The 14,469-nt window shown below is 53.6% G+C and overlaps 1 protein-coding gene across 1 annotated transcript; it reads right to left on the reverse strand.

Annotated features, from left to right (window-relative positions):
• Positions 1-13,884, reverse strand: TGFB3 (transforming growth factor beta 3). Its single transcript, XM_080595611.1, has 7 exons — positions 13,032-13,884; positions 7,404-7,567; positions 5,898-6,027; positions 4,271-4,378; positions 3,282-3,453; positions 2,644-2,797; positions 1-307 (listed from the first exon to the last, which is right to left on the reverse strand). Exons 1-7 carry the CDS (start codon positions 13,753-13,755, stop codon positions 149-151), a joined length of 1,611 nt encoding a protein of 536 aa, XP_080451737.1. The 5' UTR covers positions 13,756-13,884; the 3' UTR covers positions 1-148.
• Between the last annotated feature and the right edge of the window lie 585 nt (positions 13,885-14,469).

Raw genomic sequence — 14,469 nt, forward strand, 5'->3', positions numbered from 1 at the left:
AGGGCTGCCAGACCCTAAGCCCCAGGGTTTGGTGCTCGGCCCTCTGCATGCGTAGTCTCTGACCCCCGGTTCCTTTTGTGTTAGCCTGGGAGCAGGAGAGTGGGTGCTGACAGTTTCTCTCTTGGCTTTGGGCGGGCCAGGGTGCCTTTCAGCTGCACTTGCAGGATTTCACCACCATGTTGGAGAGCTGCTCCACTTTGGGGGTCCTCCCGACGTAGTACAAGATGGTGAGTGGCTCCAGGTCCTGGGGGACACAGCAGGGCGAAGCAGACGCCTCAGGGTTCAGCGTGTTGTATAAGCCCAGCACCTGTGGAAACATGTAAATGTGGTGACAAAGCCAGGAATCCATTTAAAGTGGTTGAGGACAGGAAGGTATTTGGGCTAGGTACTTGGACTATGCTCATCAGAGGGCTTTTCCCCGAAATGAGTAATACTCTCATCATGTCCTGACCATGGCCTGCTCCTAAAGGATATCACCTACCCGGGCCTGACCCAAAGACATTTTTCTTTTTAACTTTAGTGTAGCCCCTGGCCAATGCCTAAGGGTTGAAAGAGTCCAAGGAATAATTCACTCCTTTAATTTTTAACTGGCTATGGGGTATAGTGTCACAATTTTTGCTTATAACAAGGCTGGGTATAACCAGCCCAGGGCTGCATTGTCTTTGGTTCCGTTACAGAAATCAGAAGAAAGAAACTCAGTGCTGCTTATTTCAGCTAACATCTCTAGATAGCACTGGATGGATGCCCATCATCTTGAGTATTCACAGTTTCCTCCCAGCTTTGAACTGTCTCATGCTCTCGCTCTCCACTCCCTCCTCCAAGTCATTACACTATAATGCTGGAGCCAGGACAGTGTCCTGTGGGACAGCACTGGATTCCTTCTCCCAGCTGGCCCTGTCCCACAGATGACTGTACACTCTGGCCATGCAGCCCCCACAAAAGAATTGCCATGTTTCTTCCCAGAGGTGGCCACTTTTCAGTGATATGCAACTTGCTGAATCATGGGGCCAAAATATCATCTCACCTGTGCTATTGTGGTCTTGTTAGCATTTCTCTGGGTTATATGACAAGGTCCAGCACCTTGTCTGTTAACTACAGTCCTGGTGGATCAGAGGTTCTAAGGAGGTATCCTGTTCTATCATCCAGATCCATGTAGTTCCAGTTATTTTGGTAGAAGCTCTTTGGAATACTGAGCGAAGGCCCTGGCTGTACCACATGGGTACCACATCCTCTGGGGCTGCTGTACTCAGCAAAGTTAAACAGACTGGTGAGAAATCTGCTTTTTGCCATGTTTTTCCTAGGTGGTGCTGGCAAGCTGTCAGCAGTGGTATTGTTCTGAAGATTGCTCAGATCACTCAGCTGAACTTACTGCTTGAGCATTTCCTTTCTTGATCAAGATGAGAACATCAGGGACCATACTAAATTCTCCTTTCTCTCATGCTCGTTCATCCCAGTATCTATTAGGGAGTTTCTCAGGACAACTAGATGGTATATGTACCACACTGCATGCATGTTACCCTTCCTAAGCTGTTCATTTACTTGCCCTGCCCAGCATCTGTCCACTGTTTCATTCCCTTAGATCAACTGCTCCCACTCATACCAGTCCTTTAGCCTTAGCGAGCCTTGCTGCTTTGCAGACTCTTAAGCTGTCAAGAATATGTTAACATCTTTCCTGCAATATCATCATTACCCAGTTAATTATTCTTCTGCCAAGTCAGCATTTTTCCAGTGACTTTTGTAGTGAAACCTGAAGCTAAGTGAGCTGTTGCATTCTCTGACTTGCTGCCTTTTCTCTTCTGGGGACAGAAGCACAGGATTCTCCTCTGGCTTTTCTTGCTTTAGCAATGGACTGTCAGCTGATTAGTCTGTCTTCTCCTCTTAGTGCTTCTTCCATTGGCATGCTTTTCTATTGCCTTCTTTTTTTATGCTCTAGACAGTAGTGGGGCTCAGGTGGCACTCTTCCCAAAGACTGCCCAGTGTACATATGTTAAGTAGAGGTTATGTGAAAGTTACCTGAAAATATTTGCTTTCTGCTAGTTATATATGTTAATTTCACTGCCTAGTGAGAACAAACCATAGGTCAGGTGGGATTTATACAGCTGGAAAGGATGCCAGTGCAGAAAGGGGAAGCTTGCTGCACAGCCATGTTCACTTCTGGACATGGACTCCCCATTACTTCTGGACTACAGCTGCCCCTCTAGTAGTAGACAGCAGGTGTGTGCCAAGGCTCAATAGCTTTGCATGACAACCTGACGGAGTGTACAAAAATCCTCTATCCATTGAAAAATGCAGGAAAAAAATAGGCAGAACAAAATGACCAGGGTTGACATTTGATTTGAGGGATTCAGTTAACACTCTGGCCCTTACCAAATAGGTACCCTAAAACTGTGAGTCCTGCTGTTTCCCATCTCATCCAAGATGCAGCATACTCCTCAACGTTTGGCTGGAAGCATGGACTCTGTATTGAGTCCATACGAAGAACATCCCCCCTGCTGAACCACCTAGACTCTTTCCTGCAGTTTCCTTGGAGTTTTTCTACAAGTATTAATCTGAACTGCTTCTGCTGTTTTGAAGAGACCAGATGTGGTAAGACTGAGGAAGGAAGGGGGAGTCAGAGCCCCAAGGAAAAGACGCTGGATGTACCGTGCTGTGAGTGGTGTCAGCGCTGCGCAGGTACGGACAAGGGCCCGAACAAAAGTTAGCAAAGTAGCCTTTAGGCTCGTGGACCCACTTCCAGCCCAGGTCCTGTCGGAAGTCGATGTAAAGAGGACGCACGCAGCAGTTCTCCTCCAGGTTCCTGAAACACAGCATCGGCACACAGTGAATCTAGAGAAGGGCCTTATATGTGCTTGCATGATGCAGCTTCCTGAAGGGAAGGGCCAGTATCAGCAGTACCTGGTGGGACACGGTGCTGGCCTGCTCTGGGAGCGGAGGAGCGGCAGAGGCAGGCAGGCCAGCTGCCTGGCTCTGCCCACACGCTTACAGGAAACTCTGCCGCTGGCCCCGGGGGCAGCACCTCCCTGCTGTCCCGCACCCGGGGCTGGCAAGGGGCCGCTGCAACTCAGCCAGAAGCTCACAGTGACTGCTGAGCTGGCCAGTGTCCCCTTCTTGGAGGCCACAAGGAGCAGTCAGCTGAGCAGCGGTCCTCACATGGCCCCTGCAGCACCACGGTGACTCAGCACCCCCTCGGAGGACGCTGCCTTTCCCAGAGATGCGAAGTGTCACCACGCTTGCCAGCCTCAGGCCCGGGATCCGGTGACAACGGCAGGATTCTCACTTACCGGAAACAGTAGTTGGTATCCAGGGCCCGTTTCTTCCTCTGGCCCCCCAGCGTTGGGCTCTCCAGGCGATGCGGGGGTAACATCATCAAGATGAGGTGGGGATTATGCAAGTCTTTCTGCTTCTTCAGGCGCCCTAAGTCCCCACGGCCATAGTCATCCTCGTTGTCAATGCCTTCAGAGAGAAACAGGATCCACAGAGAAGATGTCAGTACGGAAGCAGATGACACAACGAGGCTTTTCATTTAACGCTTTCATGCCTGCCCTTGGACCAAAGCAAAAGGGACTCAGGCTCCACTTCCACTTATGCTTGGACTTCTTCCCTCCCAGGGACCCCCTTATTCCCGGTGAATCTGACTGTTGCAGGCCTGAAATAGAGTCTTGTGGGCCACCTGTTTTACCATTTGTAAACTGCTGGTGGGGCCATTAATCCATCCCACTCGCTCCTGGCTTCAGTCCCAGGACAGGCAGGAAGATGAATGGTTTAAAGAAGATGTCAGATCATTGGCACTCTGCAGAACAGCCTCAGAAATGAAGCCTGTGGGGGCCAGTGGCTGCAGCCCAGGGCTGCAAGCCAGGAGGTTCCTACTTCTTAGGCCAGCCAAGCCACTGACTCTCTGGGCCACCTCACACAGGATGCCTGACTTCCTTGTGTTCCAGTCACCCTAACTGGAAAGCAGAGCCTCTGTGGAAATCTGAGAAGGCATCAAGCTGAGCTTCCCAGAGAGACACTGAAATACAAAATTACTCCTTTCTGCAGACACGCATGCAAACCCACCCAGCCGGCGCTTCCTTTCTCCCATTTCTAACCTATCTACAAAATGGGTATACCTGTATGATCAACATGCAAACCCAGAGCTGTATTCTTTACAACAAATGTTATGCAAGGTAAAATCCTCAACTATGCAAAGGAAGACTTTGTTGTTTTTTTTCTTTAGACGCTCCAGGCTTTCCCTTCTCCAATGGCCTCCCCTAATCCAGCTCTTTATCACCTTTGAATTTGATCTCCAAGACCTCGTGCAAATTCTCCAAGATGTCCCCATTGGGCTGAAAAGTATGGCAAGGGCAGTGTATGCTAATTTCCAGGCCAAGGTTGGACTCTGCAAAGAAAGAGAGGACTCTGTAAGAAACAGCTTTCCTCGGCTGGGGCAGTTCCTGTCACAGGGAAGCTCCACGGGGGACAAGGACTGTGCTGAACTCCTAGGCTGTGGGTCCGTCTCAAAGTGAGGGATGCTATCAGAGCTGGGGCACAGGAGCTGACTTGGAAAGGAGAATGGGAAGCAGAATCTTGTGGCCTCACTTGTGCCAAAAGCCATGCTCCTGATAACCTGGTGTTCCTGGTCACGTTTTTTAGTCTATTCAGCACCCAAAAACATTTGTGAGCTTTGAAGAGCTCCACTGGAAAATAAGTATTTTAAAGAGTTGGCCTGTGGTGTCTGTGTTGAATTAGTTTTGCCGCCCTCAGTACCTGTCTGCTATCTGGCTTCTGGTTAGTGTCTGAAGGAGAGACCTGAAAATAAGCGAGTTGGATATGGACAAGTAATTTCACTGGAAGCGTTTTTCTCAGCAGCTGCAGCCTCCTGTTTTGTTGAGCCGCTAGCGGTCTCATTCACACAGACTTTCCAGAGGCAAGTCTATTTTCATAATAACTTCCTGGACCAGTCATGCTGTGTGGGCCTGACCCAGGGAACATAAGACTCTTATGAAAGCTCTTTTTTTCTATGTTGTGTCATGAATTGAAACATCTGGCTCCCTGGGGCATTGACAAGGTGCCTAGCACCTTTTTTCCTAAGCACAGCATACTCTGTGATGTCTGTCAGCCAGCGTGCCTGCCCAGAGCTCGCCGCAGTTCCAGCGCTGAACTCCAGCCATCGGGACACAACTGGGAGCGCTTCAAAAAGGAGGAGCCTACAAGCTCACAGCTTATCCTTCCAGGGAGCGGCTGCTTGCCAGTGCCTGCATTCCAGTTTTCAGTGGCACCTAGCTTCTATCTGTGAGGCCAATCCAGCTGTGAGTCACGGTGCCTATGCTCCAGCTGTGAATGGGGTCAGTGTTCTTGCTGGGAGCTGCCCCGTAACTATCTGTAGGGCTGCCCAGTGGTGGCAGAGGTATGTTCTGTCTAGGTGTGTCAGCCTCTGGTATTTCCTCACCTTTATACCTGCCAAGCTGTAAACAGCTAAAGAAATCGGGATCCATGCTGTTTTTCCTACTAGATGTGCTCTAGCTCACAAGAAAGTTAAACCAGAGCAATCCTCATTTTCTATGAATTGCAGACGATAGATTAGACCAGCGGAGAGGTCCCCCTGGGCTTAGAATCAAAGAAACAAAAGAAGTTCCAGCATCTCTCAGTGAAAACAATTTCCTCCTCCACAGGATGAAACCTTATTCCGACTCAGCCCACAGAGCTGCACAGCGGGGACTCCAGGCCAGAGCTAGGAGGCTAGCAAATGTCACACACACTGAGGTGGCTCTCCAGGGGAAGGTTTGTTCTCAAGCTGAAAGAAGCTGCTCTCTATTTGAGCAGTGCTCCTGCAAAACTAGGAGCAAATATATGCTCCTGCCAACACTGATCCATGTTTCTATGGACGTCTTGACACCCAGTCGAGGTAAGACCCCTACCTCTGTGCAGGAGCCACTCGCGCACAGTCTCGGTGACATCGAAGGACAGCCACTCAGGGGAGCCCCGTGTCTGCACATTCCTGCCACTGAGGTAGCGCTGCTTTGCTATGTGCTCATCCGGCCGAAGGATCTGCGTTAGAAGGAGTGGTAGAGAGAATCAGCCAATGCCATGCACGAGGAAGGAACAGCCTTGTGTCTTTTTTTTCTTCCACAGCTTGCTACAAACAAATTCAGAAGGTGGGGCCCAACACATGAGACAGCAGGAATACCCTGGCACATGTGAGAGGAACGTGCTTCACAACCAACCTGAACTCCAGAGATCTACACAGCATCTATTTCTGTGTCCTAAGCAGCTCACCTCTTCCAGCCCATCCGTGCTTCGGGATACATATCCAGAGGCAGAAGCATACAGCAACAGATGTAACGGGTGGTTTTATTTTTGTATTAATGTGTGGGATGTGGGTCTGGATTTCAAAGTAGACCCAGCTGTGGGTAACAGAACACCTTGCCATGGGTCCCTTGCCCAGCAAGCCTGTTGAGTCCTACAAAGTGGTGTTTTCATGTGTCCTCCACTCTTCAGCTTCTACCAAAACACACCAGGGCTGATAAGGTTTGGAGAACTCCCCCCCTGCTCTGATATCCCCTGCCATTTCCAGACAGGCAACCACAGTCTGTGCAAGGTGCACCTTGCTGCAGCACCCTGGGTTCATTCCACAGGACACTGAACCCATGGAGAAGCTTGGGGCTTGCCTTCTTGTCAGCAGTCTCATCTGGTGGAGAACTGCTCTGACTTTTAAAGCTCAGTTCCAGGAAGACCTGAAGAGCTAACAGCCAAAGACAATTTTAGCTGTATTCCTCCTACAAAGTGGACAGACAGCAGCCTGTGGGAATGTGCTGCCTGGATGCTAAACTACCGTTAGCTGGGTAGTTTGGCTTGGCCTGAGACCACTTCCAAACCTGAGCCAGGCCTTATTGTGCCAGGGGAGCCCAAGAGTTCAAACCAAACTTGAGATAAGCATCTACACTAAAGGTGCCAGGAATTGTGCCCCCAACTGCTGGTGAAAGGAACATCGAAAGTGAGCGTTTCTTTTCCGGTAAGCCTGTGACAAGTCAGAGAGCTCCACCCGTTGGATTAGCACCAACTGCATTGTGCTGCGATAGTCAGGGGAACAAAACTGCCAAGGGACCTACGCGTGCAGATGTGACAGGAGGGTCAGGGATCCTCCACTGGTGAGGGGTGCCTCTTCCAACCCCCTTCTCAGTGCAGCAAAGAGCTGCAGCGAGCACCACACCGGGGTGCTCAGAGCAGCTGGGCAACGTGAGTGTGAAAAAGGACAGCACCACACTGTAACAGGGAGGAAAGGTGACTGTATCACCGCGTGTGCTGGAAGAAGCCGAGGGCAAGGCATGGGATTTCTTCTCTCTCTCTTCTGTGGCCTTGCACATGTCAATTGAGGCAGTGATTAAGGAGCCTCAGGCACTGGGGAAGGTGAGGAGGATACCCACCTGGAAGAGCTCAATGCGCTGCTCACTGCGTTTGGAGCTTGGGTTGGGCACACGCAGCACCCGGAACTCGGCCCGGAACAGGTTGGTGCTGTTCTTCTCTGCCGAGGACACGTTAAAGCGGAACACGTTGGAGGTGACACCTTTGGGGCAAATGCCCAACTCATCTAGGAGAAAGAAAGAGGGAAAGACTGAGAACTTCAGGCCAGAGGTGAGGGATCTCAAATAAACAGACTGAGAAAGAGCTTCCCAGCTGAGGCCTGCCACTCAAACATCTCACCACCTTTAAAGTATGATTATATGGTTAGAGGTAAGACAGGATGAATTCACTCAAATTTGCTCTACATTTGGAGTATTTTGCAAAATCTTCCCACTACTGCCACCATTATTTCAATGCTGCAAGCTGGAGAATCAGTGGAGATCAACAGTATTTTTAATTCTCTTCTAAGTGTTCATTGCACATTGCTGGTACTCCTAAGTCTCCTGCATTCAAAGCAACAATCCCAGCGAAGGCAACGGGGCAGCCTCATTTGCAGCTAGTAGGACCCATTCTCAGTCGTCATGGTGGCGTCACTCTGACCCTGTGCTCATGCTGGAGAGATGAAGGTACATTGAAGGTGATCCTGTTACAAACCTTGACATTGTCTCCTAAAATGAAAGCCAGACAAGTGTCCACAAAGCATGAGGTGTGGAAGACTTCTTGGGAGCAGTGACTGTTCAGTGCGTACTAAAAGAACTGGGTCTTAAGGTCAGTTCTCACCCATGACCTGGAGGAGGAATTCATGGATAGTACCAGATACAGAGTTCTTCAAGGACAGAGTGCTGAGAGGCCTGCGGAGATCAGACACATGGGCAGGAAATAGCACAGCAAGTCTCTGCCTGGATGTGTGCCTGCTGAGCAGAGAAATCCACTTTGCAGATGCCCAGAAAGACAGTGGGTAAAAAACACAAAGTCCAAAAGAGTTCTCAAAAAAAAAAAAAAAAAACTTCATTGGGACCATTTTGGTCCCATGGAGAAGGCTGTGATTCCTGTTGCTCCTCTCCTGTTGACCTGTTAGCCTTCAAGGCTCAGCATCATTAAGGCTTTAAGGTTTCCTGCAGATAAGGCACAGCAACTCCTGCTCTACACCCACATGCAGATCTGTTTGCAGTTCTACAAAGCTTCTCATATGACCTCTGGCTGTTGTCCAAGGCAACACGAGGCTCTCATGTCAGCTGATATTTGTGGTTTTTCTTTTCCTTTCTTGTTTTATATTAAAAAAGAAAAAAGAAAAACTATCACCTGTTCCCAGCCACAGTTCCACTCCGTGACAAATAGGCTGGAAGTCCTGGTAACCTTGAAGTTATATTCCTGGAGTTGGCCCCTCTCTTCACAGCACCACTGTCTCCCAAGGGAAATAGATTCTGAAGATGGACTAGTGTGGAACAGTGCCTGAGAGCAGAAGTTCACTTCCTGTGCCAAATTCTGCTTTGAGCAATGCTGATGCACTTCTGGAGTCATCTACATGAAGATGAACGTCTTCCTCTCGTGCTACACCCAGATTTGGCAAGCAGGAGCCTGACAGTTTACAAAGATGTGTTCTTAGGCTGCAAAAATTCTACTCAATAAGCTAATGACCAGATGCTCCCATTGAGGTTTGATTGGAGGGTTTTTTTGCCATTTCTACTGTTGAATGGAACAGCATTTCTGTACAGGAACATCTCTGCCTGCTATTAAAGACATGAATATTTGGTAGCCCCAGGAGACTGGACCCCATTGCAGCTGCAAGCTGGTATGCTCAGCCCAACAGCCCTGCAGCACAGAGAGTGCACCGAGCCACGAGAGGACACCCACTGTGGGGACTCCACCACTGTGACCACTTCTAGGTTTTGTGCCACAGAAAAGCACAGATCAGCAAGCTCTGATCTCATTAAATGCCCCAAAGCATCTTCGTAGCTGAAGCCTAACACTCATAACTGTTCTGAGTCATAGAGCTAGGTGGATACTGCGTTTTAATACCCCCTTAAGCTGTTTTGTAATCCTAGCCCTATTAATAGTGCTGCTGACAGCCTGCCCTTCCATTGCAGAGCCGCCTGCCTGTCCAGGAGGGGTGTCCCAGTAACCATCAAAATGCCTTTCTAGATCAGACCGGTGGTCAGGCTAGCCCATGATCTTTTTACAACATTGGCACTTTTATCTGATAATCTACTTAGAGACTGCAAATGTGGTCCTACAGCACAGTGCAGATGAGAGACAAAATGATTTATTGTTCATCAACTCCTTAAAATGTTTTGGCTAAGAGGTGAGGCAGCTGTGCTGGTAACAGATGGCCATCTCGTGCACTTCCCTGCTATCTCCACACTGCCACCTACCTACTTCCTTCACCAGTAAGGCAGAGGTGTTTGTGGAGACCTTCCTAGTGGAAACGATAACGGCTATCTTGCCTTTCCTAAGGAGAAGCTGCCTGTTGCCTTCATACCCTGGGAACCAGCACTCTGCAATGGGGCAGTAGAGCTGCATTCTGTTTCATTCTCAGCACTGCAAGGTTGGAGCCTGCTTCTCACAGTCGGACGTCCAGAACACAGGTCTCACTCCTAGAAAGCTGTCTGCTTTGGGGAAAAGTCTTCATTTTAAGAGGTCACAGGCAAGTGCAGCTAGGTGATGTTTTCAGGGAATTTGGTCCAGTCCCAGCTCGTGGTGCGTTAACCGTGCTGGAATCTCGACTTGTCCAGATACCAGCAAGGAACAAAGCCTAGAAGCAATATGCCTGCAAGTCTACAACAGTCAGTGGCTGTAACAAAGCCTAGAGGCAGGGAATCCGTGACACCTGTGTACCCATGCCACTCTGTGTCTGACACGACAGGATGCATCCTCACGATCGGGCCCTGCTATTACTGTGTAGCCCAGCCAGCCTCAGAGCTGTTGACAGAACAAACGATGAGACCAGCAGCCTCCTGGAGCGCAGGGTAGGATGCAGGGAGCGTGTTCTTTGGGAAATCCCCTCTTCCTACAACTGCTCTCAGCAAGGTGCAGGTTCTCCATGTGCCACCAATCCCACACAGCTACTGTTTCTGGCCAGCCTCGAGGCAGCTGATCACTGTGTGGTTCCAGCTGTATCAGTATCCAGTATCATAGCACTGTACTTCAAGCTGCTTAATGTCAAAGCTGCAGAACTCAGAAAAAAAAAATCCTTCTGGAACTCTGCAGGTGGTAGGTTTAGAGGGAAGGGGTGCTTGGCCCAAAGACCCATTGCTTTAATTGCCTTGTCTCTCCTGCTGGCTTGGAAAATGGCATGGTTTTCCTTGGGAAGGAAAGCAAAGCTTTTTGCAGGACCGTTGCAGATGCTTTCTGAGCTTGAATCTAACCAGCAATCAGTGCTCAAGGGGACCTGAACCCCCATGAGTTTTAGGAGATCCTTGAAGTGAATGGTTGATCAAGAGGGAGCTATTCTCTCAAAGAATATTCCTTATAATTTAGACAACGTGCCTGAGAGGCACAGCAGCATGAGGACCATTCTCTGAATCACCAAACAGCTCAGGGTGGGGACAGGGACCTGCTCCTGAAAATCCTTCCTTCCTAGAAGGATCAGGCTCTCCCTGCTGCTATTTTTGCTCCTCAACTTTCCTCACTGTTGGGCCTTAAGTCTTGGAGAAGGATGACTTCTCTGAGCCAACAAACTGCTCGACTAATACTTTGGATCTAGAACAGTTTGTGTGCGCGCGCGCACATTTCAGCCTTGCCTGTATCATCTTCACAGTTCCCTCAATGGAGCCGTGCTCCCCTTCCCCCCCGGAGGAGACGGGCTTTGGCTCTGAACGTGCTCTGAGATCACCGCCTGGCACAGTGACAGAGTCATGGGAAAGTTGAACATCAGCCACTTTTGAAGACACGGGGCCAAATTCAGCCATGGTGTACGAGATGAAACTCCCCAGGTCTGAAAAGGAGCATGTCTCTTGACACCACAGCCCGTCTGCAGCTCTTCTCTCCTGCTGGGACCCAACTCCAAAGTTCCCCCTTTCTCTTTCCTCTGCCCACTCCCAGGAATTTAATCTCAGCACAGCTTGGTCTTGCTGTGGTGTCCTAGAGGGACATGGGGCAGGTTCGTTCATTTCCATAGGCATGGAGATGTTACTCTGCACGTGGTGGACAGTGGCTGAGCCTGTGGGACTTTCCTTATGGCAATGTCCGTGCCCACCTGCAGCACCCACTTCTATTGCCCCGAGCTCTCCTTGCACTCACTCACAGACCCTCCCCACTGCCTCCCCGCTCCTTCCCAAGCGCATCTTCCTTCACCTTACCCCTCCACTTTATCCAAATCCACTCCTCCGACTTCATTTCCCACTGTTATGCTTTCCCAGTATCCTTCTCCAAAACACACCAGTTCGTAGTGCGGCCGTATTATTTTGCACAGACACTTGGTTTCCCCACATATTTTTAGAATTTCACTTTAGTAGGTCAAAAATGTTGAAATCTGGGTAAGCTGCTAGTACTCTGTGCACTTTCTGTTCCTCGAGTCTTGGTGCCTCCTGAACTAAGAGCTAATCATATAACCATATGGAGTGCCGTCTGCTAGAGATTAAGTGAAATTTGTTGCATTACCACATTGTAGCTCTTATTCCAGCTCATCATATGTCAAGATTAACATAAACCTGGCAGAGTAACTGCATTCTGAGGCTGCCTGCACCGAGTCACAGCTCCTCCCCAGAACTGCAGGCGTTCAAGCAGTGTCCCCAACACCGCACTACATCACGGGAGGACACCCTGGATGGGGGTATGACTGCATGCCCACCAACATCTTCCAACCCTAAAGAATCCAAAGCACAGACCGAAAGCATTGCTTGTGCCTACATCTGCTCAGCATCTGCAGTCTACTCGGGGTTCATGTCTGCTCACTCTGTCTTTGCATCTGCATCTGCTCAGCTTCTGCACCTGAATCTGCTTAGTGTCTGCATCTGGGCCTGCTCATCATCTGCTCTGCACCTGCTCAACATCTGTCACGTTTCCTCAGTGCCTGTGTTCCCTAGGGGGTCCCCTGTGCATCACTGTCTGCTTTGCACCTGCTCAGCCTCCCTGCTATCTTCTCGCTCTCCGATCCCTCGCCGCTGTCAGCGTAACATCCTCCACGGCGTCCTCCATGCGGGAGCCTTCCCAGCGAGTGCCTCGCCACCCTCTCTGGAGCCGGCTCGGGTGCCGGCTGACCGAACAGGTTGCCTGGATCTGCGGCAGGGACGAGCCCGGCCACCTGCCCGGCACCAGGGACCGGCCTCTTTTCCCTAACCCCATGCGCCGCACACACCCCAAGCCCCCTCTGCATCCCCTCCTGCCGCCTCCCCACCTCGCCCTCCCTCCCCTCCCGGCCTTCCCTTGCAGCTCCCCGGCCGGGGACCCCTCTGGCTGCCCCGCCTGCTGCCAGCGCCCAGCCTCCTCCACCTGCGGGGGGCCGAGCCCCGCGCCCCCCGGCCCCTTTCAGCCCCGCACCCCAGCGCGCAGCCGGGCGGGGACGCCCCCCAGCCCCGCCGGGATCCCGGCCCCGGCCCCGAGCTCCCCGATCCCCGGCGGCCGCCGCTCCTCGGCTCCCGGTGCGGCGGGCAGGCTGCCCCCGGGTGCGGCACCCCGCGCCGGGCCGGCGCGCACGGGAGCCCGGCACTTACTGTGCTCGGGGAGGCCCTGGATCATGTCAAATTTATGGATCTCTTTGGCATAGTATTCGGACTCGGTGTTGTCCTGCGAGCAGCTCTCCTCCTTCTCCTCCTCCATCTCCTCCAGCAGCTCCCGGGTGCTGTTGTAGAGGGCCAGGATCTGGTAGGGCACATGAGCCGGCCCCACGGTCTCCGGGGGGCTGGTGAGCCGCAGCTTGCTCAGGATCTGCCCCCGAATGGCTTCCACCCGCTTCTTCTTGATGTGGTCGAGGTCCAAGGTGGTGCAGGAGGACAGCGCGAGGCTCACGGTGGCGAAGCTCAGCAGCGAGAGCAGCACCAGAGCCCTTTGCACGTACATCTTCATGTGCGAGGGGGCGGCGGAGGCCCCCGGGAGAGCCCCCCGGGCAGCGGCGAGCGGGCGCGGGGGACCGGGCGGTGCTCCGGCGGCAGCCTCCCCAGATCCCGCGGGCTGAGGCTTGGCGAGGAGGTGCATGAACTCACCGCGCCGCGCGCCGCTCACGACTTCCAGGAAGAGCTGGCAGCGCTCCGCGGGGAGAAGCGGCGGCGGGCGCCGTGCCTCGCCGCGCCGGGCTCCTTCCCCATGCGCCGCCCCGCGCCCCGCGGAGCCGGGAGCGCCCCGCCGCGCCGCGCCGCCGCACGTGTCAGCAGCGGGCCGCGCCGCCCCGCCGCCGCCGCCGCGGGGGGAGCGCGGCGCCCGCCCCTCTCGCTGCACCATTCATGCCCCCGCCGCCACCGGCATCGCCCCGCCGCCGCCGGCGGCACCGGCACCAGCAGCAGCTGCAGCCGGGCTGCCCCGCTGTCCCCCGGCCTGCCCTCCGCCGCGCACTGCCCCTCCGCCGGCCTCGCCGCCGCGATTTTATACCTCCCTCCCATGACGTCCCCGGGACGGGGCTCGGCCGGGGGGGGACGGCACCGGGGGGGGAGCTCCAAGCCCGGCCTTCGCCCGCAGCACCGCGGCTACTGCGGTCGCCGCCCGCCCGCCCTCCGCCACCCCCCCCCCGCCACCACCACCCGCCGGGTCCCGCCGCCGCCGCCCCCCGCACGGCCGGCGGCACCGGGCACCCCCCGAGCCCCGCGGCCGGGCCCCCCGGCGGCGGGGCGGCACCGGGCGCCCTCCGACGTGGCCGCCGCAGCCTCCGCGGCGGCGGAGCTCGGGCGCCCCCCGCTGGAGCCGGGCGGGCAGCGGCAGGGCCGGGCCGGACCCTTCGCGGTGGTCCGCGGGGGCGCCCCGCCCGGTAACCGCTGCCGGACCGCGGTAAAAGCGGCCGAAAGCGCCCCGCGGAGCCCCCCGGTGCGGCGTCTGGCCCAAGGGGGAAGGTGGCCGCGGGGCCCCGGCGGTGGCAGCCCCCAGCACCTGCCCCGCTCCGCCCGCCGCCCTCCGAAGGGGGCCAGGAGACAAAATGTCGGCCCCCGGCCCGCCCGGAGCTGC

The sequence above is a fragment of the Anser brachyrhynchus genome (genome assembly GCF_964034855.1).
Source record: "Anser brachyrhynchus genome assembly, chromosome: 5".
NCBI classification, from domain to species: Eukaryota; Metazoa; Chordata; class Aves; order Anseriformes; family Anatidae; genus Anser; species Anser brachyrhynchus.

Bases quoted from the DNA above. Each gene is read 5' to 3' on its own strand.
- TGFB3 (XM_080595611.1), bottom strand. From the start codon at position 13,755: ATGGTGCAGCGAGAGGGGCGGGCGCCGCGCTCCCCCCGCGGCGGCGGC. The intron at 4,379-5,897 runs GTAGGGGTCTTA...CTTTCTTTGCAG, and splicing joins CGAGTGGCTCCTGCACAGAG to AGTCCAACCTTGGCCTGGAA. The intron at 308-2,643 runs GTACATCCAGCG...ATGTTTCCACAG, and splicing joins CTGACACCACTCACAGCACG to GTGCTGGGCTTATACAACAC.